Genomic DNA, 27,640 nt, shown 5'->3' on the forward strand with positions numbered 1-27,640 from the left:
TTTAGCACATTAGAAACCTACATCAGATAATTCTGGTGTGAGTATAACATGACAGTGAAGTTTAAAACCTATCACACATGGCAGTCGCATGGGGATATAATGGACAAGAGTTATTTCCCTTTGTCTACATAAAATAGACGGAAAAGATCATTTTTAGTGGGGCTGGATTGAGGAGGTAGTAGATTTACCTCCTAACATTAATGTGATTGGTGAGAAATTACTTACATTATAATGGGGCCCCGAGTGGCCGAGTGGTCTAAAGTGCTTGCCGTTACGGATCACTGTCATCTCACCTCTGTCTGCGTGGGTTCGAGTCTCAGCCTTGGCAAACGTTGGTACGTTGCGAAAGCCTGCCAGTAGCTTCTCATGGGTCGGTGGTTCTTCCCGGGGTTTTCCAGGGTTCTTCCTCCACCAATTATACTGGCCGCCATGTATAGCCTATCTTGTGCTGAAAAATGGCATTAAACCCTACAACAATAACTTAAATCATATATGTGACTATGTATTGTAAACAATGGCACAGGTGGAGCCTAACATATACACTTCTAGGAGTGATTCCAAAGGTCTTGTACATTTTGTCTTGGCTCATATCTCCATATCTACCATCACCATTAAGTATGCCCAAACACATGCAGCTGCCTTGCTTCACTCAGCATTAAGATTTGGACTGGTTGACTTGGTGTCAGGATAATACATCTGGTGTCTTGGTGTCAGGATAATACATGATGCTACAAGTCAGCACAATGATGCTCTATTGCTAGACATCACTGTATACTTCCAAATTGCAAACAACATAGTGATGTGACTTAAATCATTAGAGCTATGTGAAAATTCTAAATCACACACACACACAAATGCAATCTTGATATGGTAAAAAGAGACTTTTTTGTAATTTTATCTTAAACCTCACCATAATGCAACCCTGCACTCTGTCGCTTTTGATTTCCCCCCTTTCGTTGAGGGGCCATGTCAAGATGACCCCCTTTCGTTGAGGGGCCATGTCGAGATGAAAAAGGGATTATTATTGCCACAAAAACTTATCAGAAGCAACGTTTTCGCGGCCTGATGAACTGCGTGTAGCGTTATGCCCCAAGTTTATGCCATGGAGGAAATAGAAAGCATAGTTTCTGCACACCCAAGCATCCTGCCAAATGCCAGCACTTGCAGTCCCTCCCACCCACTGGCAACCATCTTGAGGGCGCCAGACTCCTTCCGATTCACAAGACTTGGATGAGCTTCCTTCTTACAAATGGTTGTATGATTAATGTCATTCAAGAGAGAACTGCTCCAGTGGCCTAGTGGTTAGAGCATCCACCTCGTAAATGGGAGGTTGTGGGTTCGAACCCCAGCCAAGACATACCAAAGACTTACAAAAATGGTACTAACAGCTGCCTCACTTGGTGCTCAGCATTAAGAGGCTAGTGTTAGGACTGGTCGGCCTGGTGTCAGGATAATGTTACTGGGTGGGACATCATGCTGCATGTCTGCGGCATGATGCTTCAATGCTAGACATCACTATAAACTGCCACTTAAGACATCTTAGTGATATGACTGAAAATTTTTTAAAGTTACGTTAAAAGTCTTAATCACACACACTCTTTCAAGATAGTCTCCAAATCTTGTTTATCTAGCCTCTTTTATTGTCCTCCTTCATGACCAAGATCCCAAATGATTCCTTAGAGACAGACATTTATAAAATTAGAAAGATCACTTGCTGATAAAGTGAATGGCAGAATTTGTCCAAATGCAGACTTTTTCTAGTGACAAAATAAAAAGGAAATGGGGACCAATGAGTTTATTGCTGCCCCAAAATTCAAAAAATGGAGGAAGCAACATCCATTCAGATGTCTCTACACAGTGATCAGACACCAGTTTGTTTGTCTGAGAACAAAATGTTAGCCCCATGATCAGCAAGGGATACTACTGCATGATTTCAGAAACAATCAGACATCATTGAAGGAATTACACTGGCCACATGAATGGTGAGCTGCATGCACTCTTCATGGATCCAAGCTTCATTCGAACTGCTCCATCATACCTATGATGCAACATGGTTTCATCTCAAGGAACAGGTTACCATCTACAGGCAATCAAAGTATAACTATTCAGTCACTCTTCTCAATCAACATATCTTGAGAGGCAAAACTGCAGGACCCAGTGAATACACTGAGATGCTGTCTGAGATGCATGGACAACATCAGACTAAGATGGAAAGCAAGACATAACCCACATACACTTGCCTTTTGTCTTGAGTGTGTTACTAAATCGGCTTGTTCTGAACTCTTGCTGGATCAGGTATGATTGATGAAGGTTGTGGTTTATGAAATATGAGTGAGTTACACATGCCTGGCCATCAAGCATACTGTCTCAGTTCAAGACATGGTCAAGACATTTGGCTGGCATGCCAGGTCTATTTCCTCCAGCATCAATTTACAAAACATAGCCTAGTAAAGAAGAGAGCTGAATTTTGTTGGGGCCACAGGTGGGTGTCTGGAATGACAGTCCAACCTCAGTCTCACTTATGATTTTACAGCATTCACTAGATTTATCGAGGAAACTTGTACAGGCAAGGCAATAATAACAGTGCGACCTCAGTCTCACTTATGATTTTACAGCATTCACTAGATTTATCCAGGAAACTTTTACAGGCAAGGTAATAATAACAGTGCACCCTCACATGGATCTCCTTCACAATCTTAAGTTTTGCAGCAGTCACGTTAGAAGTTCATACATTCAGTGTAGCATTCATCTTACAAGGAGATGTAGGGAGTGGTCGGATTTCCTCCTCTTACCTGTTCTTCTAATGATCAGATAATGTATTCAACGTAGAAAGGACATCTTTATTAAATTATTTTTCACAGGGACTGCTTACCTGATCATAATATTGTCAATCCCTCCTGCCATTCCTTTCAAATGCAAACATCCTATTGTAGGTTTTGCTCAGATGAAATTGTGCAAACATCCAGAATATGGGTGACCACCTAGCGGGGGAGGGGAGGCAATGGAGAGTAATCTATAGGAGTTACTTCCCTTTAGGTCTACCAGCATGATATATGGATGGAAAGACTTTTTGTATTTCAAGGAGGGCTACATTTGGCAACAGCAGGGTTTTATATACATGATGTTAATGTGATTGGGTAAGTATTCTCAGAGTAACATTAATATTTCTTATCTTATTCTTATGTTTTTGTCCATGTTTTCATGTGATTTGTCATTCTGTTTAAATCCCTCTATCAACAATATATTTCATTGCAGACTGGTTGTACAGATTTACCAGTTGAAGAAACAAATACTATCAGGGAATATTTGTGCATTAAAGCTTACTTGGTAGGTACATTATATTATGGCAAAAATGGTTCACTTTCAATCACAATTAAAACTTGAACTGACATTTTTTGTAATTTTTGTAAAAGACACTGGGATATACCATCTGTGCTCACTCATAAATTAAACTGTAACAAACATAGATGTAACTGTTCTATGATTAAACTGTAACAAACATAGATGTAACTGTTCTATGATTAAACTGTAACAAACATAGATGTAACTGTTCTATGACTAAACTGTAACAAACATAGATGTAACTGTTCTATGATTAAACTGTAACAAAAATAGATGTAACTGTTCTATGATTAAACTGTAACATAGATGTAACTGTTCTATGATTAACTCTAACAAACATAGATGTAACTATTCTATGATTGAACTGTAACAAACATATATGTAACTGTTCAATGATTAAACTGTAACAAACATAGATGTAACTATTCTATGATTGAACTGTAACAAACATAGATGTAACTGTTCTATGATTAAACTGTAACAAACATAGATGTAACTGTTCTATGATTGAACTGTAACAAACATAGATGTAATTGTTCTATGATTAAACTGTAACAAACATAGATGTAACTGTTCTATGATTGAACTGTAACAGACATAGATGTAACTGTTCTATGATTAAACTGTAACAAACATAGATGTAACTGTTCTATGATTAAACTGTAACAAACATAGGTGTAACTGTTCTATGATTAAACTGTAACAAACATAGATGTAACTGTTCTATGATTAAACTGTAACAAACATAGATGTAACTGTTCTATGATTGAACTGCAACAAACATAGATGTAACTGTTCTATGATTGAACTGTAACAAACATAGATGTAACTGTTCTATGATTAAACTGTAACAAACATAGATGTAACTATTCTATGATTGAACTGTAACAAACATAGATGTAACTGTTCTATGATTAAACTGTAACAAACATAGATGTAACTGTTCTATGATTAAACTGTAACAAACATAGATGTAACTGTTCTATGATTAAACTGTAACAAACATAGATGTAACTGTTCTATGATTAAACTGTAACAAACATAGATGTAACTGTTCTATGACTAAACTGTAACAAACATAGATGTAACTGTTCTATGATTAAACTGTAACAAAAATAGATGTAACTGTTCTATGATTAAACTGTAACAAACATAGATGTAACTGTTCTATGATTAACTCTAACAAACATAGATGTAACTATTCTATGATTGAACTGTAACAAACATATATGTAACTGTTCAATGATTAAACTGTAACAAACATAGATGTAACTATTCTATGATTGAACTGTAACAAACATACATGTAACTGTTCTATGATTAAACTGTAACAAACATAGATGTAACTGTTCTATGATTGAACTGTAACAAACATAGATGTAATTGTTCTATGATTAAACTGTAACAAACATAGATGTAACTGTTCTATGATTAAACTGTAACAAACATAGATGTAACTGTTCTATGATTAAACTGTAACAAACATAGATGTAACTGTTCTATGATTAAACTGTAACAAACATAGATGTAACTGTTCTATGATTAAACTGTAACAAACATAAATGTAACTGTTCTATGATTAAACTGTAACAACCATAGATGTAACTGTTCTATGATTAAACTGTAACAAACATAGATGTAACTGTTCTATGATTAAACTGTAACAAACAGATGTAACTGCTCTATGATTAAACTGTAACAAACATAGATGTAACTGTTCTTTGATTAAACTGTAACAAACAGATGTAACTGGTCTGTGATTAAATTTTTCTTTTTTCTTTTGAAGATTTGAGCTGTACTGTAAACCTCTCCTTCAGATGAAATGAAACCACTTTATGATAAGCGATACATCAGGGCATTATATTTCTCTTGTAAATGAGCTTCACACATACTTGACCTATGCAAAATCTCACAAATAAACAATTTGTATATAGTCATTCCTGACAGTACTAATATTACCACATGGGTGATTTAACACCACTCATAGATCTACATACATAATTTCAATACAACTTCAAATCCTAAAAAAAGAACCTAATCTGTGACACGAATTTTGTGGAATTTAGTCATGTATATAATACTCTTAGAAATTGCAAAATGTAGCAACAGGACAATTTTTTTTTTTAGCTGACCTCAGTCTCCATTCCCCAAGAACTTCCATATATTGTAAACTTCAGTTTCCGGTTATATTGTGTTACAAGAATGCTTATTGATTTGCAGACTTCTAGTAACAAATAACATGCCCTTGATATCATACATGAGGCATGCTTTAATGTACATTTTTTTTTTCATTTCTAAAAACATAATAGAATGTCAATTGAATAAATGCTTGTACTTATATGTAATCAAATTCTTTTAAGATAATTTTAAAAAATTCATTTCACTTTTTCATGTTAAACACATTTGTGGACATTTTAATATAATCCCATTTACTATTTTGGGTTGCAGAAACTTGTATAAAATACACTGAAGTAAGTCTTGAGAGACAGCTCTTGTACCAAAAATTCATTGTCTGTGAAGATAGGTGTTCTATCATTAGAGATCACCTTATTACAGAACACAGTTAATCAATGCATGAAAATCATCTTTCTTGACAGGTGGTCTTCCAAAACAGTGGTGGCCTTTTTGTAATTGTTATTATATGGTTGAAAGTTACATGCAAAATATAATTACGATGAAAGTATAGTTTATAATTAGTAGATAACTCTCTTCAAACCAGAATATCTGATGAGGTTATCAGAGTCATTTTAATTAATTCTTTAGGACGCTGTAGACAGTTTTAATGACTGGTTCAAACTTAATAACCATGGGAAGCCAACACGACCCAGTCTCGGCAGTGGCAGCACCTTTACGGAGAAGGTGGCTCATGAGCACCGCATGAAGCAGTATGAACAGGAACTTGAAAGATGGAGACACAGTCTGAACTTGCAGACACAGGTACAAAACCACTAGTTTCTATAGACACAACCATGATCATCTCACATTAAAATTTGATGACTGAGTGGAATGGAATGAGATGTGAATAAGTGATTCTAAAGATAGACACATGGTGAATGACCAAGGACTGAATGTCTTGAATATGCATTTTTTATTGTCTTTTAGTGCCAATAAAGAACTTAGATTCAATAAACGAATAATGATTGTACACAGTAAAGGTTTCAGGAAGAAGATATTGAATTTGTGTACTTTTTACTATTTCTAAAATTATTCAAGATATGTACACACATTGTTCAGTTGGGAAATTCATATACAATATAGTGTGTTACATTTCAAAATCTGTACTTAATCTTTCGGTTGGGAAATTCATAAACCATAAAGTGGGTTAGATTTCAAAATCTGTCCTAACATCTTTCAGTTGGGAAATTCATAAACCATAAAGTGGGTTACATTTCAAAATATGTCCTAACAACTTTCATTTGGGAAGTTCATATACCGCATAACTGGTTACATTACAAGATCTATACATACATTATTCAGTTGGGAAATTATATACCCTGAAGTGAGGGGTTTTTTTTATGGTAGAGAAATTGTAGCCATTTAGTTATCTCAGAAATTTAAAATATAAATCCCATCAAATTGTATTGTTTGCTGCAATAAATGTGGCTACTTCAAAAAAATAATAATATCCATGCCAGCTTGGATGTGTTGTGTATTCAATACAGTCATGTCATCATTAGAGTGTTGTGTATTCATGTCATCATAAGAGTGTTGTGTATTCAGTACATTCATGTCATCATTAGCGTTGTGCATTCAATACAGCCATGTCATCATAAGAGTGTTGTGTATTCAATACAGTCATGTCATCATAAGAGTGTTGTGTATTCAGTACAGTCATGTAATCATTAGAGTGTTGTGTATTCAATAGTCATGTCATCATAAGAGTGTTGTGTATTCAATACAGTCATGTAATCATTAGAGTGTTGTGTATTCAGTACATTCATGTCATCATTAGCGTTGTGCATTCAATACAGCCATGTCATCACAAGAGTGTTGTGTATTCAATACATTCATGTCATCATTAGCGTTGTGTATTCAATCCAGCCATGTCATCATTAGAGTGTTGTGTATTCAATACAGTCATGTAATCATTAGTGTTGTGCATTCAATACAGTCATGTCATCATAAGAGTGTTGTGTATTCAATACATTCATGTCATCATTAGCATTGTGTATTCAATCCAGCCATGTCATCATTAGAGTGTTTTGTATTCAGAAGTCATTTCATCATTAGTGTTGTGCATTCAATACAGTCATGTCATCATTAGAGTTTTGTGCATTCAATACAGTTATGTCATCATTAGAGTTGTGCATTCAATACAGTCATATCATCATTAGAGTGTTGTGCATTCAATAGTCATGTCATCATTAGTGTTGTGTATTCAATACAGTCATGTCATCATTAGTGTTGTGTATTCAATAGTCATGTCATCATTAGTGTTGTGTATTCAATACATTCATATCATTAGTGTTATGCATTCAACACAGTCATGTCATCATTAGAGTGTTGTGCATTCAATACAGCCATGTCATCATTAGAGTGTTGTGTATTCAATAGTCATGTCATCATTAGTGTTGTGCATTCAATATTGTCATGCCATCATTAGAGTGTTGTGTATTCAATAGTCATGTCGTCATTAGAGTTGCGCATTCAATACATTCATGTCATCATTAGTGTTGTGTATTCAATACAGTCATGTCATCATTAGTGTTGTGTATTCAATACAGTCATGTCATCATTAGAGTGTTGTGTATTCAATACAGTCATGTCATCATTAGAGTGTTGTGTATTCAATAGTCATGTCATCATTAGAGTGTTGTGTATTCAGTACAGTCATGTCATCATTAGAGTGTTGTGTATTCAGTACAGTCATGTCATCATTAAGGTGTTTTGTATTTAATACAGTCATGTCATCATTAGAGTGTTGTGTATTCAGTACAGTCATATCATCATTAGAGTTGTGCATTCAATACATTCATGTCATCATTAGAATGTTGCGTATTCAATAGTCATGTCATCATTAGAGTGTTATGTATTCAATACATTCATGTCATCATTAGAGTGTTGTGCATTCAGTATTGTCATGTCTTCATTAGTGTTGTGCATTCAATACAGTCATGTAATCATTAGAGTGTTGTGCATTCAATACAGTCATGTCATCATTAGAGTGTTGTGTATTCAATAGTCATGTCATCATTAGTGTTGTGCATTTAATACATTCATGTCATCGTTAGAGTGTTGTATATGCAATACAGTCATGTCATCATTAGAGTGTTGTGTATTCAGTACAGTTGTGTCATCATTAGAGTGTTGTGTATTCAATAGGCATGTCATCATTAGAGTGTTGTGTATTCAATACAGCCATATAATCATTAGAGTGTTGTGTAGTCAATCCAAGGTTCATTGAGAAAAAATGTCTTGGATAGAACTGCTGCTGGTTGGCCCCATAAAATCCTCCTTACATCTTCAGTTGATAAAATATAAATTGGTCATTTCAGACAAATGCACTGAATTAAGTTTCCTCAAAAATAACCAGCTGTACCATGTAAGAAGCTTTTTAATAAAGTTCTTGGTACTAGTTAGTGGTGTTGCACATTAAAATATTACATTCACAATTTTATTGCATAAATATCAATAATGAATTCATTTTTCATATTCAACAATCATTGACGAATGTTTCAAAAGTCTTGAATATTCTCTGCAGTAAGTATGTGCATTCTTACAAACTTTTTTTCTCAATCCTTTCAGACAACAAAAGAGCACATTTACAATGTTTTACTTTTTGCTGATGGTGGCTGGATGGTTGATCAGAACCAGGTATGATTGTTTATTTTTACACTGGTAAGCTGTATCGCTGTTGCATCCATTGTGTGTTTTTATGTCATTTATGTATATCTTTCAAAGTTTGCTGCAAAATCTCTTGTCTTATATGCCGTTTGTGGCATTTAATTCCAGTCTGTCACAAACAGTATCAAAGAGAAAGCTTTACCTTTTGAAAATTCATGAGCTATAATCAGCTTTTCTCAAAAATCAAAACTCAGTTGCTTTCTTTCAGAACTCCCTGTTGTATTTCCAAGATGTGGTCTTTATTATGTGCTGTATCTTATGATCAAACCAAGATTAATGATTGACTAAAGTGGAAAGTGTCAGCCTCCTGGTTTTATGTATGACTGACAGTGAGTGAGCAACAATTTGAAATTGATCCAAAGCTACTGTGACCAGGTATTTGAAAAGATCTTGGTTGGTGTTTCACAAGAATTTGATTCCAAAACAGGATGTTTTAACATTGTGATATTCCTTGGAACTGCAAATATTCAGATATACTTTTCTCAGCAACACCTAAGAATTTTTGGGTCCGTCTGTCTTCCATGCTGAAACTCCTATAGAACTTGTTAACATTCAGCTTTAACTATAGGTGGAAATGGGATTAGAATATGTGTGCCATATAAATAGATAGAGGGCTCATCCTTTTTTTTATTTTATGAGAGATATGAAAACAAATTTTCAGATGGTAACCCTTTGTGATGACTCCCATGATCCCATTACACAAGAAATTACTTGTTTTATCCACTGCTTTAAGCTATACAAAAACCGCTTTACTTCAAGGAGAATACAGTACTATGTATTAATATTAAAACTTGTGACAGCAGTGGATCAGCTTTTATGATCACATAAATTGATATGAGCCTGTACATCCACTCAAGCGATTTGCATTACACTGCTGTTGGGTATTTCTGCACACCTAAGGTTTTCATTTCCAATATTGAAGCAAAACACATACCGAATTCGAGCGATTGACAAAAATAAAATACAGCAATGCTTACCATTTGAAAAGATGCAATTGTCACCAGAATATTCTGTTCAAAATAATATTAATTTTGGACACAAGGAATACCACCACCCTGTTTTCCAGATTCACGATATGTCGGCCAATTCTGCGCAGAGCTTTGAAAAGATGTAATGTTTATCCATCTTGCTATAGAAATGAAATATATTACTTTGGACTATTTCTGACAGCAGTTCAGTCGAGTAATTAGTCAGGTTTATAGCTAGTTTTACAAAATTCAATGTAAAAATGCCAATAAATGGCAAGAGATATTAAGCAAACTAAACCGATCTTGTAAAAAAGTTAGTAAAGTTCAACATTTTATGAAAAATAAGCTATTACATGGAAGAGAAATAACAATGAATAGGATGTAATGTGTGTACAATCTTGTTGATGGGGAAAAATTACTACAGAATTTAGAAACAGACTATACGTTGGGTAATTTGTTGAGAATGTATGTTGTAATGGCAAGTAGAAACATTTGGTAGCAGACAATTTTGTATGTGTGGGACAACTTCTTGCAAAATTGGAAACTTGGATTAAAATAGCTTTGTTTTAAGGTACACATTTACATTATTTATACAATGTATTTATTTTTATGATTCTAAAAGATGCATACTGAATCAAATTTTCTGGGTTACCGGTTCAAGAAGGTCATGGAGTTGGTCTTCACGTTGCCATTTAGAAATCACATTTTTATGTGTATTTTTAGTCTAAATTTGGGATATTTTTGTACACTTTATGAATATCACTTTTCTTAATTAATGTATGATTCTTCTTTCTGGATACAAAATGGATTTTTGACCAAAAATAGCACGTGATCAAATGTTTGCAGAAATGACGTATCGTTGCACAGAACTAACCGACATGCAGAATAGGCCGACATGGCGGTATAGATTACCATTTTGATTAGTCATGTGACCACATTACACACAGTCAAGCTCTATTTTTAGATGAGGAAAGCCCTATGTATGTTGAAGTTTGACCTTATTTAAATCACACACAAGCTTAATTTTCAAAATTTAAATCTAAAGGGAAAATAAAAACAAAGTAAAAAATTAAAAAATGTATGTAGTAGCACTCCTTTAATTCACCTTACTAGTAAATACCAATGGTCTAAGACACCAAAACTCGGATAATCATGCCATACAAAACAAGTCACAAAAACCATGCAAGGATGCCATCAGTAAGTGTATAGCAGGGATTACAGAACACTGGCATATATTTAGCTCATCTCATTTCATTGCCCTGTGAAACGAGGTTTTATTTGCAGATTAGGCATCTAGTTGCTGGCACTAAAAGAAAACATAATTTTGAAAATTGTTAAGTAGTCAGTTTGGTCTCTGCTAAACACAGATCAGTCTTTTGTGCTGATTAATGTCTTTGTATGGATTGAACTTTATTTGAATTAGTACCTGTTTCTTATTTCCTTACAAAACAATATTTTTTTAACCCTTTGTCAGCATCGTTTGCTCTTTTTTTTCCCCCAGAAATGCACCCCATTTTTGGGGCTGCTGCACCACCAGTTTTGGGACATTGAGGGCACAGAAAAACCCAGGTTAGAACTATTGAGAACACTGGTTAAAAAGTCAAAGGTCAAGGTCACTGTGATTAAAAGAATAAAAGTGGTTTCTGCACAGTAACATCATATACCTGGAATAAACTTGTGTATGGCTTGCACTTGGAAAAAGAAAGAAACCTGTTAATTTTAGGATCAGAAAGCTCCAATGTCAAGGTCACTTTCACAGCAAAAAGGAAAATGTTTGTCCTCACAGTAACAGTTCTGCATCATATACCTGATATAAATATTGTCAGTGGCTTGCACTTGGGGGCAAGGAAGATTCCTATCAACTCAAAGGATGAAGAGTCCAGGCCACTTGAACTGAAAAAAGAAATATGGTTTCTGCTCAAAAATTTCATTTAAGGTATGGAAGAGGCCCAATGAGATGGGTCCTAGGTCAAGATCATTGTGGTTCAGAGAATAAAGGGTTTCTCTGAATAACCACTGTACCTTGACCAGACTTTCTGGATGGCTTGCACTTGTATGAGACATCTAGATTCTGAGCTTTAAGGGTCTCAAGCAAGTCTAATAAGAAAACAATGGTCTTTGCATTAAATTTAAAGGCTGCATACATAGTCTATTTGGTCAGTAATCTCCAAAGTCAACTATACTCTATGTAGACTATTAACATGAGTCAACCATATTCCATGTAAGCTTCTAACATGAGTCAACCATACTCTATGTAGACTATTAACATGAGTCAACCATACTCTATGCAGACTATTAACATGAGTCAACCATACTCTATGTAGACTATTAACATGAGTCAACCATACTCTATGTAGACTATTAACATGAGTCAACCACACTCTATGTAGACTATTAACATGAGTCAAACTTGCTTTATGTAGACTATTAACATGAGTCAACCATACTCTATGTAGACTAACATGAGTCACCCATACTCTGTGTAGACTTTTAACATGAGTCAACCATGCTCTATGTAGACTATTTACATGAGTCACCCATACTCTATGTAAACTATTAACATTAGTCAACCATACTCTGTGTAGACTTTTAACACAAGTCTACCACACTCTATGTAGACTATTTACATGAGTCACCCATACTCTATGTAGACTTTTAACATGAGTCAGCCATACGCTATGTAGACTTTTAACATGAGTCAACCATACTCTATGTAGACTATTTACATGAGTCACCCATACTTTATGTAAACTATTAACATGAGTCAACCATACTCTGCCTATGTAGACTATTAACATGAGTCAACCATACTCTATGTTGACTATTAACATGAGTCAACCATACTCTGCCTATGTAGACTATTAACATGAGTCAACCATACTCTATGTTGACTATTAACACGAGTCATCCATACTCTGCCTATGTAGACTATTAACATGAGTCAACCATACTCTATGTAGACTATTTACAGGAGTCACCCATACTCTCTGTAAACTATTAACATGAGTCAACCATACTCTGTAGACTATTAACATGAGTCAACCATACTCTGCCTATGTAGACTATTAACATGAGTCAACCATACTCTATGTTGACTATTTACAGGAGTCACCCATACTCTCTGTAAACTATTAACATGAGTCAACCATACTCTGTAGACTATTAACATGAGTCAACCATACTCTGCCTATGTAGACTATTAACATGAGTCAACCGTACTCTATGTTGACTATTAACATGAGGTACTTATATCATGTGCTCTTCATGGCAACTTAAAAGTCTAGGTGTTTTATATAAAGTGGTCCCCTGTTAATGGCAAAGATATGTGAGGACCACTTTAAGAAAAGCAACTTAAAAGTTGATGTATTTTGTATGCTGTGGTCCCCTTTATGGCCACCTCTTCTGCAGTGGGAAAGTGGCCATATGAGATGGGTCGCCTTTCTAGGCAGGACTATATTTGTGAGAAGTCTATGTATATGTATGTGTATGTGGTAAGAAAGCTACATATAACTTCAAAGTATTTAATATCTTCATTAAAAAGTAGCATTAATTATGAAAAGGTTTGTCTTGTCTTAAGAACAGTCCTATTTCAAATTAACATAAATTAATTTATAGTTCTTATTCTTATGCGTGAAATCGAGTGGGGTTTTGTTGGCATGTGCGTTGCAAACCATTTAAAAACATCATTTATTGCTTGGCATGTAAAATCTCTTTCCATTTACTCCATCTTCCCACTACTGTTGATTATTATTCTTACCTGTTATGATGTTGTTTATATGAATCTTCCCAAAATAAAAATTTTCGCCAAGAACTCTCACCATTATCGCTAAGTCGAATAACTTTTACTATTTCTTCTGAAGTATTAATTATCCATTTACATGATATGTTAATGTTTGTAATGATTTATTCCTATGTTGCTAATTGTATGGAACTGAAATTTAATTATGCAGATGAAAAATTTGTAGATTAGATGAAATGCCTTGTTTATAAAGGAAGTGATACATGTACTGTCATGTGATTTGTCAGTCTGTGTCTGGTACCCTGTTTTGTTCAAGGTTAATTTTATCTCTTTGTGTTAATCCAACAAAATCTATATTCAGCCTATGCTGACCATGACAGTTACATATGGTCATAATCATCATTCAGAACAACTCAACCACTGTGAAGCTTAACACTGTCACAACACTATTGACCCCATTTGCCTGTAAATGTAAGCATTAAAGATATAATATCAACTTTAGTGGTAACACGTACTTTAGCCAACACTTCTTTCACTAAAGAAAACCTGACATCAGTGAAGATAATTGATTACTAAACTTACTGAATGAATTAAATATTGGTTCTGGACAAATATTAAAATAAAATGTAACTTGTAACGGGTACATTTTACATTTTTGCTCTAATATGCTGGTTGCATTAGAGGGGTGGCCTTACTTTGAAGGGTACTTTTGAACACTAACTTGTCAGTGCCAAGCAATTTTGGCTGTAAAAATTGGGTCACCACTGATCAGGGTGAGACTGTTCATGAAGAGGACCACTGATCAGGGTGAGACTGTTCATGAAGAGGACCACTGATCAGGGTGAGACTGTTCATGAAGAGGACCACTGATCAGGGTGAGACTGTTCATGAAGAGGACCACTGATCAGGGTGAGACTGTTCATGAAGAGGACCACTGAACATGGATAATAGTTTTAGAAAACAGATAATAACAATCTAAAATAGATTTTGTAATTTAAAATAATAAAACAATTGAGGCGAAACATTGGTGCTTTGCTACAAAATTGTAGTTTCATTATATTTTTGTTCATTAATTCATTCAAGTAATTACTGTATTTTGTTTAAATATTTATGAGTGAGGTTGATACCTTTTTCATATATTCATTCATTTATTAAGTTATCTGTTCATGTACATTTCACTAGAACAATGAAATGGAAGAAGACACGAGGGACGTGAAGCGTCAGGAACAGATGGAAGGGTTGAGAGGTCTAGTACTCCCAGGCCTGTGTTTCCTGCTACACAACGTTCTACACACTTGTCAGCAGTACATCGAGTGCCTTAGACTGGCTGATGTTGTAGCATCAGAACAACACAAGCTGTATCAGGTAAATCAATAACACAATGTAGCTTTTTACGCTCTTTGCAAAGCTGTTGTAAAAATTTGGTTTTGAAAACCAGTATATGACAACTACGTCTTTTAGCTAACCAATCAATTTCAAATGTTAACAAAATGTTTTAATACTTTTTAATTATAGGTGTTCAGGAAGGATGAACTTCAGCATCTTCTTCACTTGTTACGAGAATCCTCCCTAGCAGTGTTGGACCTAAACTGTGACCCACTCGGTTATGAATTGCAGTAAAATCAGCCAATACCTTGACCACCTGATCACAGAAACTTCATGGACATATATCTTTGAGTGATGTTCATTTAAAGAATTTTAAATGACTGCTTAATTAATACAGATCCATGCATTTAGAGAATTCTAAGTGACTGCTTAATTAATACAGATCCAAGCATTTAGAGAATTCTAAGTGACTGCTTAATTAATACAGATCCAAGCATTTAGAGAATTCTAAGTGACTGCTTAATTAATACAGATCCATGCATTTAGAGAATTCTAAATGACTGCTTAATTAATACAGATCCATGCATTTAGAGAATTCTAAATGACTACTTAATTCATACAGATCCATGCACAAATGTTTTCATGTATAATTGATTACTGTTAAGGAAATGATGCATGGAAATTTCACTTTATCGTAGTTGTATCATTTAATTCCAAAAATGCAGAAAAATGTGAAACCTATCACAGAAACAGATTCTAGCAGATTTGAGAAATCTGTCCATTTTTTTATAAAGGAAATTAATTTAAGAAAATATGGATGTTTTTTTCTTCACTAAGACTCAACAGCATCCAACAAACACCCTTCATGCTCCACCATTTATGTTTACAGCATCCAACAAACACCCTTCATGCTCCCCCATGTATGTTTAAACATTCATCAAACACCCTTCATGCTCCCCCGTGTATGTTTAAACATTCATCAAACACCCTTCATGCTCCCCCATGTATGTTTACAACAGTCATCAAACACCCTTCATGCTCCCCCATGTATGTTTACAACAATCATCAAACACCCTTCATGCTCCCCCATGTATGTTTAAACATTCATCAAACACCCTTCATGCTCCCCCATGTATGTTTACAACATTCATCAAACACCCTTCATGCTCCCCCATGTATGTTTACAACATTCATCAAACACCCTTCATGCTCCCCCATGTATGGTTACAACATTTTATATGGATTCCTAATTGTAATTTTATGTGAGGGACTTTTGCACTAAAAGTAGAGAAAGTAAAGGCATGTTATTTATTTCAGTCAGATTGTCTTTTCAATGTTATATATCATGGCAAACATGCCTGATGTCATTTTATTTTCAAATAAAATACATTCACAATACTTGTACAATATGCGCTTCTAACAAAAAGCTCTGTAGAGTAAGGTTGTTTAGTGAAAAATATTTTTTAATGTGCACGTTTTTGTCTGTATAATTCTAACAAATGTTCAAATAAGTTTTTCTTCATGGCAGCAATTGTGGCATGATTTAAAACAAACTCAGGTTGATTCTGCATTGTCAAAACCTAAGTTTTCTCAGTGATGAGTTTAAAATAAACTTATATTTAATGTGTACATTTTTATTTTTCCATTTTCACAATGTTTATCAGTGACTAGATGTACATGATAAAATCAACCTTATTGTGTCCGATTATTTTGGCTATTATGTTATGAACACCAGTCGTATTCAGGTTTATGAGACCTTTTCTTATTTTCCTATTTCTTTGTTGTCTGAGCTGTTGTGAGGCACCAAATATTGCCTATCCATGTATCTTTCATCCAGCCGTTACACTTTGTTTTCATTCTATAACTCCCATGATTATTACTGGATTTCAACCAGATTTGGTATTTATCTAGATAAAGATGAGATCTTTGCTGACTTGGATTGTCAGAATTCTATATCACTAATGAGCAGAATTATAACCCCAGATTTCAGACCTACCTACCTTTGTATTTGCAGAGTAACTGCAATAATTAATACTATATTTCAGCAAAATGTGGCATATAGCATGTTATGGATGAGACCTTGGCTGATGTTGATTGTCAGCATTCTGCATCATTTAGTAGAGTTATAGCCCCTGATTGTCAGATCCATGTACATTTTTGTTTCTTCTTCGAATACATTCCCCACTCAAATTACTCTGGGAATATTAGCCTGCTACCTCACAAATCCAGCCCTACTACAACATCAAAATTGTCTTGTCCTATCTATTTCAAATAGATAAAGGGCAGTAATACCTGCTCATTACCTCCCCTTGGCACTGCCATGTGTGGCTAGTTTATAGCTTTGCTACCATACAGAGCACACATCATCCTCCAACAATCCAGCCATTTTTTGTTTCTGTAGGCCATTCTAAAATACCTTTTGGATTTATTGTGCAGATTTATCAATATCCTGCTGGTTGTATGCATTATTTTACAATTTCTGCCAATTTTTTGTGACTCTCACCTTTCAGGACTTCGTCTTTTAAGACCCTTGTCCCACTGTGCTATCATTGACCTTATAAAAGATCATTAGGAGTTAGTGTTAGTGTGCCTTTATTCGCTTTCTTCGTCCATTACAGAGCTCTTATCAAAATTTTAAAGTACTGCCTGATATTTCTGCTCAGTTTATTTGTATTTCATGCTGTTTTGATAGAATTGTGGTTTAATTATTAACTAAGCATGGTGCATAAGTTCATAACAGGGACATAGGTTTCTAATAGGACACTTTCCCTTCTCTGTTAGTTACACAGTGTTTTATCAACTTAGTAATTTGAAATACATTACTAGTTTCTGCTTCAGTTTTTGTTTTTGTGTCGTTTCATCCGAATGTCATTTAAATGCTATATATGCAATTTCAGAACATGGAAGTTTACTATGACTCTTGTTTTGTTTTTACTAAGTATACATTGTCTATGGTATGCAGCATCTTTAATATGTGGTTAGAGGAAGTCTGGGCTACAATTAGAGATGTCAAAATTTAGCCATCAGTCCTAACCATCAGTTACCCGGGTTCCCGATGAAAGGGAACTTGTATTAAATGTGAACCTGAACTGCTTTGTTGTAGGTTCACATGTGCCAACCCCCAAAGGGCAATAAAATCGTAATCTGAGTATAAAAAGAGCAATCTATCTATCACATGCCATAATTGCAGAAAACTATGAAAAACGTACATATTTATTTTTATTTAAAGTACATTTATTTAGCTACTTACCAGGATCTACAGTTTAAATTTTTGTCACAAATTGGCTAAATCTATGTGGATTAATACAAGAGTATAGACACAAAAGAACAACACTCACTTTAACTAGTCTACATGTCACAGTAACTTTCGTGAATAATCGTAAAGTCCATACATGATGACTGTTGTATTATCCTCAACCTGCCATGGATCCTCCCATAATGACAGTCTGGTGCAACATGTTTTTAAGTTTAACAAAATCCCTCTCCTAATATTTTTCGGTCATATAACATCCAGTAGTCACATCAATACAGCCCTTTTTTTATGATATCTGGCACCGTTTATTTTCCATTTACACTGGTCCGTTACTAATATAGTATCAAAATAGAATGAATCTATGACTTGTGGTTTCACATTCAAGAATCCTGTTTGTTAGAACTGTTTCACGTAAAAGATTTGTAATAAAGAATTCTAGTCGAAACAGTCTCAAATTCTGGTGTAAGGGTGGTAAAATGTACCAAAGGTTACTCCTTAGCTATGCAGGTGCCTAGTCCCGAAATAGATGAAGGTTGATAGGTTACTCCTTGGCTATGCAGGTGCCTAGTCCCGAAATAGATGAAGGTTGATAGGTTACTCCTTAGCTATGCAGGTGCCTAGTCCCGAAATAGATGAGGGTTGATTGAAAAAGATTGAGGCAAGTGGTCAAAGAGGTTTGTTGAACAGATTGAACAAGAAAAACGGGAGCACTTAATGAGTACTAGAGGTTTGTTGAACAGATTGAACAAGAAAAACGGGAGCACTGAATGAGTACTAGAGGTTAATAAAACGGGCTAAATAAAAATAATAAAACTTGGAAAGAGGCTGAAAGGACAAGGCATATAAGAGAAAATTTAAACAGGATGTTCAACGAAAAGTGGAAGCAAACGTGAAAGCTAGAAGACAATAATTGGTAGGCAAATTAGTTGGAAAGAAAATTGTTCACAAATTGAACCCCACATCAAACAAATCAAACTGAGCACGTTTGCCAGTACTAAGTACTAATACAACACACACAGTTGATTAGACAGAAATTAAAAAGCAAGCAAAACAGAAAGTGTTACTACCACTGCTTTTCACTGCCTTGTTAGAAGTTCTTGCTTAGCTTATCAGTTACCATGTCATACTCCTAATAGAGACATTGAAGGTAACCGCTCTGGTGGCCTAGTGGTTAGCGTGTTTGCCTCGGATGCAGGAGGTCGTGGGTTCGATCCCCGGCCGTGTCATACTAAAGACTTACAAAAATGGAACTAACAGCTGCCTCGCTTGGCGCTCAGCATTAAAAGGTTAGTGTTGGGACTGGTCGGCTTGGTGTCAGGATAATGTGACTGGGTGGGACATCATGCTACATGTCTGTGGCATGATGCCCCAATGCTAGGCATCACTTTAAACTGCCACACTGCAGACATCATAGCGATATGACTGAAAATTGTTAAAGCTACATTAAAAATCAAAATCACACACACACATACACACAGACATTGGAGGTTAAAATCATACTTGTGGAAAATATTTTTCTTTATAATTGGGGAAATGTCGAGCTTAGGTTTGTTGCATATGAAAATAAAAGTCAATCTGATGAAGCATGGTTGCTGTCAATTAAATTTACTTGGCATGCATAATATTTTTGAGTGATAATTTGGTTTGAAACACTCTGAGCCTTCAAATTTGTATAATTTGGTATGCTATGGGTTGCAAATTCAAGCTGCCATAATTGACAATGACTGAGCACATCTGAAAGAAATTCCTGCAACAGCCAAATATCACCAGCTTATAATATCAATGAAATATTAATTGACCAGCATGCTTATAATGTCAGTGAAATATTAATTGACCAGCATGCTTATAATGTCAATGAAATATTAATTGACCAGCATGCTTATAATGTCAATGAAATAATATTAATTGACCAGCATGCTTATAATGTCAATGAAATATTAATTGACCAGCATGCTTATAACGTCAATGAAATATTAATTGACCAGCATGCTTATAAGGACAATGAAATATTAATTGATCAGCATGCTTATAATGTCAGTGAAATATTAATTGACCAGCACAACCCGAGCAGAGACCGTTTCCTTTTTTATTAAACAATTACTGCGGTATATGTAATTATGGTGAAAACTTTGAGACAGATACGTATAGTATTCTGGGATGATTTATGAGCATGTCTAATGTGGGAATTGTATTGTTGGCACAATGGAGTGTTTGTAACCTCACAGAAAAGATTAAAGCACTATTTGGATTAAACGTTTCATACAGATTTGTTAAAGAGGCTCAAAAATTTGATTTTTCAAATACATATACGGAATATTTGGATAAATTGGTCACGACATAAACTCTATGAAGCTTATGAGAATTTTTTTGAAAAGCCATTGTATGTTATTGTGCAAAAACACTTCAAGTGGCAGCCCCCAGTTGATATAATTGATATAATTAGTGAAGGCAGTGATGGGCCTGATATGAACAGTAAAAACAATTGAGACGGCGAAGATTAATTATAGAGATGCTTTCAGCAATATAATATAACAATGGCATCCACACTCGACTTTTTCTACGAAATTGTGTACAGTGCTTCAGAAGCAAGCAACACACACATGAAGAAATTCTCATAAGCTATTACTAAAAACAATGAAGCAAAAACTTATGGAAATATACAAGCACTCCACCATGTTTGATGTTGCCTATATAATGGAAAATGTCTCGTAGTATTTGAGTCCGTACAGTACTTGATAATGGGTCATTTGCACCAATTTTGGCTGATATTTACTTGGAAGATATATTATTCCAGCATGTAAGCCAATTTCATGATCTTAGAAAGATCAAGTCTGTTTGTTTGCAGAGGCCTAATTTACAAATTCATATATTATCATAACACCAAAAATACGAGTGGTCGCTTGAAGGACTCTAACATTCTAATTTGATTTTATTCTCCAGATTCAAATATTACCGCATATCTGTGAGGAGATAAAACGATGGCGACTGGAGAAATTATCCAATTTGATAACACTGGGTTGTACATCAGAAGTTGACTGGCATAGGGATGCAAACGTGTACGCCTTGGGATATAAGAACTATGTAGCAGAACATGCCATTATGATTATTATAAGTCCCTATTGTTCACGTTGCATGTTCGACACGCGTGAGAGTGTGGGATAAAAATGTCAAGAGGTACATCAAAGGCAGGTTGACTTACATTGTTAGGACTTACTCCGGATAAGCATTGTATTACTATAAAGCAACTGCATACAACTGCAACACATCTAGGTATCAAAATTTCAACATTGGCCAAACGTGCCAAACTAGCACAGTAGTGCCGACATTAGATAGCCTATTGATAAAAATAAGAAGTGCTGATATTGAAGCCTACAATTTTCTAGTTATATTATTGATATAATAGGCACGGAAACTTGGTGGGATGACATCACCCGGGTAAAATATTTATCAGAGAGGACAAGTAAACATAAAACACTCAACATACGAGATAATATTTAGTGGACTTCGGAAAGTACGTAAAGTTCAGACAAAACATTCGCTCTCCTGGAAATCGTACGATTATTCGCGATATTACAAAGGAATACATATACTTAACATATTCACATACACTAGTAAAATAAAAAAAAAAAACCTGACTTGGGGGTAGAGTGTTTTTGATTTTGGTTTGTTGGGTTTTTTTGTTGTCGTTGTTGTTATTTTTTTATTTTTTTTTATTTTTTTTTTTTTATATTTTAAATATGAAATTGTTCCAGTAGTTGGATTTAGCTCGAATTTACAACATTTCCTTTAGCCACCACGTAGACGTATGTGATGAGTGTCAAACATTTGGTTAAAGTTTCGGAAATATATTTGTTGTTGTGGGGTTTAACGTTTTTATTCAGCACACGATAGGCTATGCATGGCAGCCAGTATTAATGGTGGAGGAAGAACCACCGACCCACGAGGAGATGCTGGCAAGCTTTCTCACATACCCACATTGGCCGAATCCTAGACTCGAACCCACGCAGACAGAGGTGAGATGGCAGTGATCCATAACGAAGAGCGCTTTATACCACCTGGCCACTCGTAATTGTAAAAACACGATAACTTTCGAACTATTTTGTCATGAAAAATGAAAATGCGCTATTAGTTTAATTAAAGTCGTAACAAGATTCATTGGGAATTTCCGTCTATTCTATATTAACTGAAACTTACCGGCGTACCTGTGCAGTGAAAATGACCAGTGGTGCATATCACCAGGGGAAACAAATACCGCGGTAAACCGGTCATACTGCTCGTCTCTGATGCTATGATCTATTTACGTAAATGTGTGTATCATTCTGTTTTTCAGTATGAATACATGTATGAAGATTGTGCTTGTAATGTAAGAATAGGAGCTGCTAGGCACATCAACACATGTAGGTTATTTAGTGCCCAGGAAATAGGAGCAAACTGCCCTGCTCAAGGACACACGTTAACTGACCCAGCGGTGGTCTGGTGGTAAGATTCGAACCCGCATCCTTTTCCGTCGTGAGTCCGGCACGCTAACCACTAGCTAGTGCGACTCTTGCTAGTTTGTTTGGTTCGTGCGTTTGGCATATGTAATTCAGTTTGGTATCCATATACAAAATCCTCTTGTTTGACATGTCGGCTGGTATGATTGTTATATGTATCCGAATATGAGCCAGTATAATTGTTTTTTGCATGGGAATATGAGCCAGTATAAATGTTATTTGTATGGGAACATGAGCTAGTATGATTGTTATTTGTATGGGAACATGAGCCAATATGATTGTTATTTGTATGGGAATATGAGCCAGTATGATTGTTATTTGTATGGGAACATGAGCCAGTATGATTGTTATTTGTATGGGAATATGAGCCAATATGATTGTTATTTGTATGGGAATATGAGCCAGTATAATTGTTATTAGTATGGGAATATGAGCTATTATGATTGTTATTTGTATGGATATATGAATATAAGAGAAATAAATTAGTATTTTGCAGAACGAACAAATCAGTTTGAATGAGGATCTGTCTATGCTATATTATTATATTTACTTAAATGTATGTGTCTGCCGTTTTCCGTCTCTATTAATTTACGATGTTTGATGTGTATCTATATTTCTTAATGAATGCGGGTAATGAGATAGTTGGTTGATTGGTTGAAAGGTAGGTAATATATGCCACTGGTATCATTGTACAAAATCATTTTCTTGATATTTCAGTCAGTATTAATATAAGTTGTATGGAAATTTTCTGGCTCCATTATGTTTTGCAAAATACCACTATCCAGTGGGATGTTGGTATTTTGCTGAACGGAATCGAACTAGTTTAAGTGAAGACACCTATATTATGATATATTTACATACATGCATGTTTCTGACAGTGGCTATACAAATTCGCAACAATGCACATCGTATGTAGGATATATTTCTTTATGAATGAATGTGAATTGGTTTGTTGATTGAAAGGTAAATAATAATAGGCATTTTGTAGCCAGGTACGAAATTATTTATTTTCATATGTAATTTGAAGTATACTTTCAAATTCGGTGATGCCGTTTTTACAAGACCATTACAAATGAGGTCATTGAAGTTGTTAATGGCCGATACTAAAACTTTGTGTGGCGTGTTGGTGGAATAGCCCATTTCATACCGAATTTAACCGAGTTGCTCCGTAATTATCCGAATAACCTCCCGAGTTACTCCAGCCAATCAAACGCTGGTGGGTACCTGTACATAACAAAATGGCGTCCATTGTTGTTTAGAAATATTTCAGAAATAAAATTAATTAAATGATTGAAATTTATATGTAAATTATCCACAGACTTTCAAAAACAAATCTGATAAACTCATATGAAACGCATTTTATTATAGTGACGTTTCGGATGCACAGAAATAGTTTGAACAACTTGCTCTTTGATTGTCAGGATTAAATTTGTTTACTTCGACACCGCTTCCTTACTTACATGTACATGTCCAGATGTAAACAGCTCAAAGCTACTCTCTCGTATGGGTTTGAAATCCGCCCTGGTTTCCAGAAAATAAGACAGGATGGTTCCAATATTAAATTTCGTCAATATCTGCGGCAGCATCGCTGTTGAATATGCATTTTTCAACTCGATAAACGATGTTGAAGTAGTTACAGAAGTTGATACTGAAGCGTTAGCCATATTTTTACCCACCACCTACCGAGTGGCTATTACGGTCAACTGACCATCCACAACGTGATCAAAATTCCGAGCAAATTACGAAGTTCACCGAAGTCTATACATATGTAGAATAGAATTGTTAAGTTGTGGACCAAAAGAATGGAGTACAGATTTCTACATCCTTCTGTTCGATGAAGATATAAAGTTACATAAACTTTGGTCAGCATTCTCATGCAACCTATTTTTGCACTTTGTTCATGACAGTATTACGAAGAGACCAAATTAGGAATCTCTGATATAATTGAAAGAATACCATTAATACAATACTGTAATCGCTATTTCACGCTTCAACGAATTTTTCATGCACTGCATCTAAAGTCATTCTTAAGATGAATTTTACGGTACACCCGTGAAAGTGAAAAACAAGAAAGACGTGTGCGTCCTTTTGTTAAATTCACTCATTCCTTCGCATAAAACTGGTTACAGTGACCTGTATACTGTTGATACTACATACGTACATGTAAAAAAAATTGTCATTTCAAAGTTTACTGAAACTGATCACATAAATGGTTATATTATCCATATTCATATTTCTAGTGACTACTCCATACCATTAGAGCATATTTCTAGTGACTACTCCATACCATTCGAACATATCTAGTGACTACTCCATACCATTAGAGCATATTTCTAGTGACTACTCCATACCATTCGAACATTTCTAGTGACTACTCCATACCATTCGAACATATTTCTAGCGACTACTCCATACCATTAGAGCATATTTCTAGTGACTACTCCATACCATTCGAACATATTTCTAGTGACTACTCCATACCATTAGAGCATATTTCTAGTGACTACTCCATACCATTAGAGCATATTTCTAGTGACTACTCCATACCATTAGAGCATATTTCTAGTGACTACTCTATACCATTCGAGCATATTTCTAGTGACTACTCCATACCATTCGAGCATATTTCTAGTGACTATTCCATACCATTCGAGCATATTTCTAGCCACTACTCCATACCATTCGAGCATATTTCTAGTGACTACATACCGTTGAGCCTATTTATAATGACTATTCCATACCATGCACTGTACTGTATATTGCAATAACATTAGCGCGTGTTTCACGTTTATTCTGATTATGTCAGAAATTGGGTAAAACTTGATGGTAAAGAAATTAAACATCCTGTACTTTGGCTTGGTGTCAGAGATGGGGTAAAACTTGATGGAAAACAAATGATTCATCCTGTATCATAACATTGGCTTGGCAAATGGACATCTCTTACTACAATCCAATTCCTCAACGTAGTTCACACATCAAGGAATACTGCATGCTTGAGTAGTCTATGGCGTCTTAAAAATGTATAAATTTGCAATTTATTGTCATATTATATCGAAAATAATACGTTCGATATATATAAAAATTGGGGGGGGGGGGGTGTTGATATAGCTGATATGAAGTGGCAATAAAGGAAATACAGCAACACAAGTATCAAAACATAGAATTACTATAAGACTGCAAATTTCCACCATCGGTATTAAGAAGTTAATAATACAGTGACTTTTTTAAAAAAATTGAGGTAAAGAAAAACAACCCTGGTTAATTATTATAAGGAAAGCATAATTTTCTAATATGTTTCAACCGGAATCCAATACATTAGATAATATTCATTGGATTTTAGGAACATGTGTTACTTTTTAATTCAAGCAATATGCTATTGAAAGTGAGACGTTACGGATTTGAAGAGAAGGCTTGTTGACTACAAAAATAAAGTAATGAATACAGGGAATTTTCGTATAGCAATTACATTGCATTTGGCCAATATGATAAACTTAATTAGGGATCAGTGGTAATATTATGACAAAATAATTTTAAATATAAATTAAAATATAAACAAATACAAGTAAAAAATAACGCCAGAGAAAAATATTTAATGGTCTCAGTAGAAACAGGCAATGAGTTTGTTATAATATTCTTGATTAGTATTAACAATATACAGAGATGACAATAATCCCAAAGACTCTAAGCGCGTTATTGCGCTATATTGTATTGACGAAAAAATGTTAAGAATATCTCATGTTGCGCTGTATATTCATATGAAACATCCAGCTTTTCCGTACCATGTAAAATTCTTTGCAAGTGGGAGAAATGCATTAATACAACTTGTCACAATTATTTTTTCTCATTATATCTGAATATCTAATGTTTGCCACTGTTTATTACTTTCAGCAGTAAAGTGACCTCTCATTTCTTTATCAAGGACGTCTCAGACTGGGAATATTTGTTGCGAATACAATCGGTTTGCATATGAAGTACGTATCTCGATCATTGTTTGTTTAATTTTCATCAGCTTTGACCTCTTTTAAAACTAATTATATGGTGAAAATCCGTGTTTTTGGAGTGGACATCTGTCCATATCCATAACAGTTTGCGATCAATCCTGACATAATGTTAAATTAAATGGTTGTCTTTACCTATGTAATAAATTTCCTGTAGCAAAAATGTAATCAAAACATTTCTATATAATTATATTAATACCTACGGATATATCAAACAAAAAAGATTTCGTTCACGGATACCAGACGCATATATAACTAACTTCTAACCAACCAACTAAACTACCCAACGTCATTCATGGACACCTACACGCACATCAACCGTTGTAAGTTTATACACACAGACTGGTAGACACATGCATTTACCTCCCTTAAACTAGTTGCATTCCGTTCCGCAAAGTACCAGCACCAGAATCATACGTACATGCTTTTTAACCTACCAACTAAACAGCCTACATCGGTTTCCTATCCACACGCATTCAGTAAGACAGTGCTGTCCAACCCGCGGACTGCGGGTCGCATGCGGCCCGCGGGATGATATTAAATGACCCGCCAGAGCTCGAGCAGCTATATAGTCGTTGCTTTTCAATTTTCTGCTGCGGCCCTCGGCTTCAAGAAAAACATTTGTCAGTGGCCCATGGTGTCTGAAAGGTTGGACAACACTGCAGTAAGACATATAC

At 35.0% G+C, this 27,640-nt stretch overlaps 1 protein-coding gene across 1 annotated transcript in view; it reads left to right on the top strand.

Annotated features, from left to right (window-relative positions):
- The window catches only part of LOC149795618 (nuclear pore complex protein Nup107-like), a 110,600-nt gene extending 93,754 nt beyond the window's left edge, over positions 1 to 16,846 (top strand). Inside the window, exons 23-27 of the mRNA XM_089965447.1 lie at positions 3,256 to 3,327; positions 6,106 to 6,279; positions 9,088 to 9,156; positions 15,076 to 15,258; positions 15,409 to 16,846. Of these exons, the coding sequence (XP_089821573.1) occupies positions 3,256 to 3,327; positions 6,106 to 6,279; positions 9,088 to 9,156; positions 15,076 to 15,258; positions 15,409 to 15,513 (603 nt within the window). The 3' untranslated portion in view covers positions 15,514 to 16,846. The remainder of the gene's footprint in view (positions 1 to 3,255; positions 3,328 to 6,105; positions 6,280 to 9,087; positions 9,157 to 15,075; positions 15,259 to 15,408) is intronic.
- Positions 16,847 to 27,640: the final 10,794 nt, after the last annotated feature.

The sequence above is a fragment of the Sinohyriopsis cumingii genome, chromosome 7 (genome assembly GCF_028554795.1).
Source record: "Sinohyriopsis cumingii isolate HCF-2022 chromosome 7, ASM2855479v2, whole genome shotgun sequence".
Taxonomy (NCBI): Eukaryota; Metazoa; Mollusca; class Bivalvia; order Unionida; family Unionidae; genus Sinohyriopsis; species Sinohyriopsis cumingii.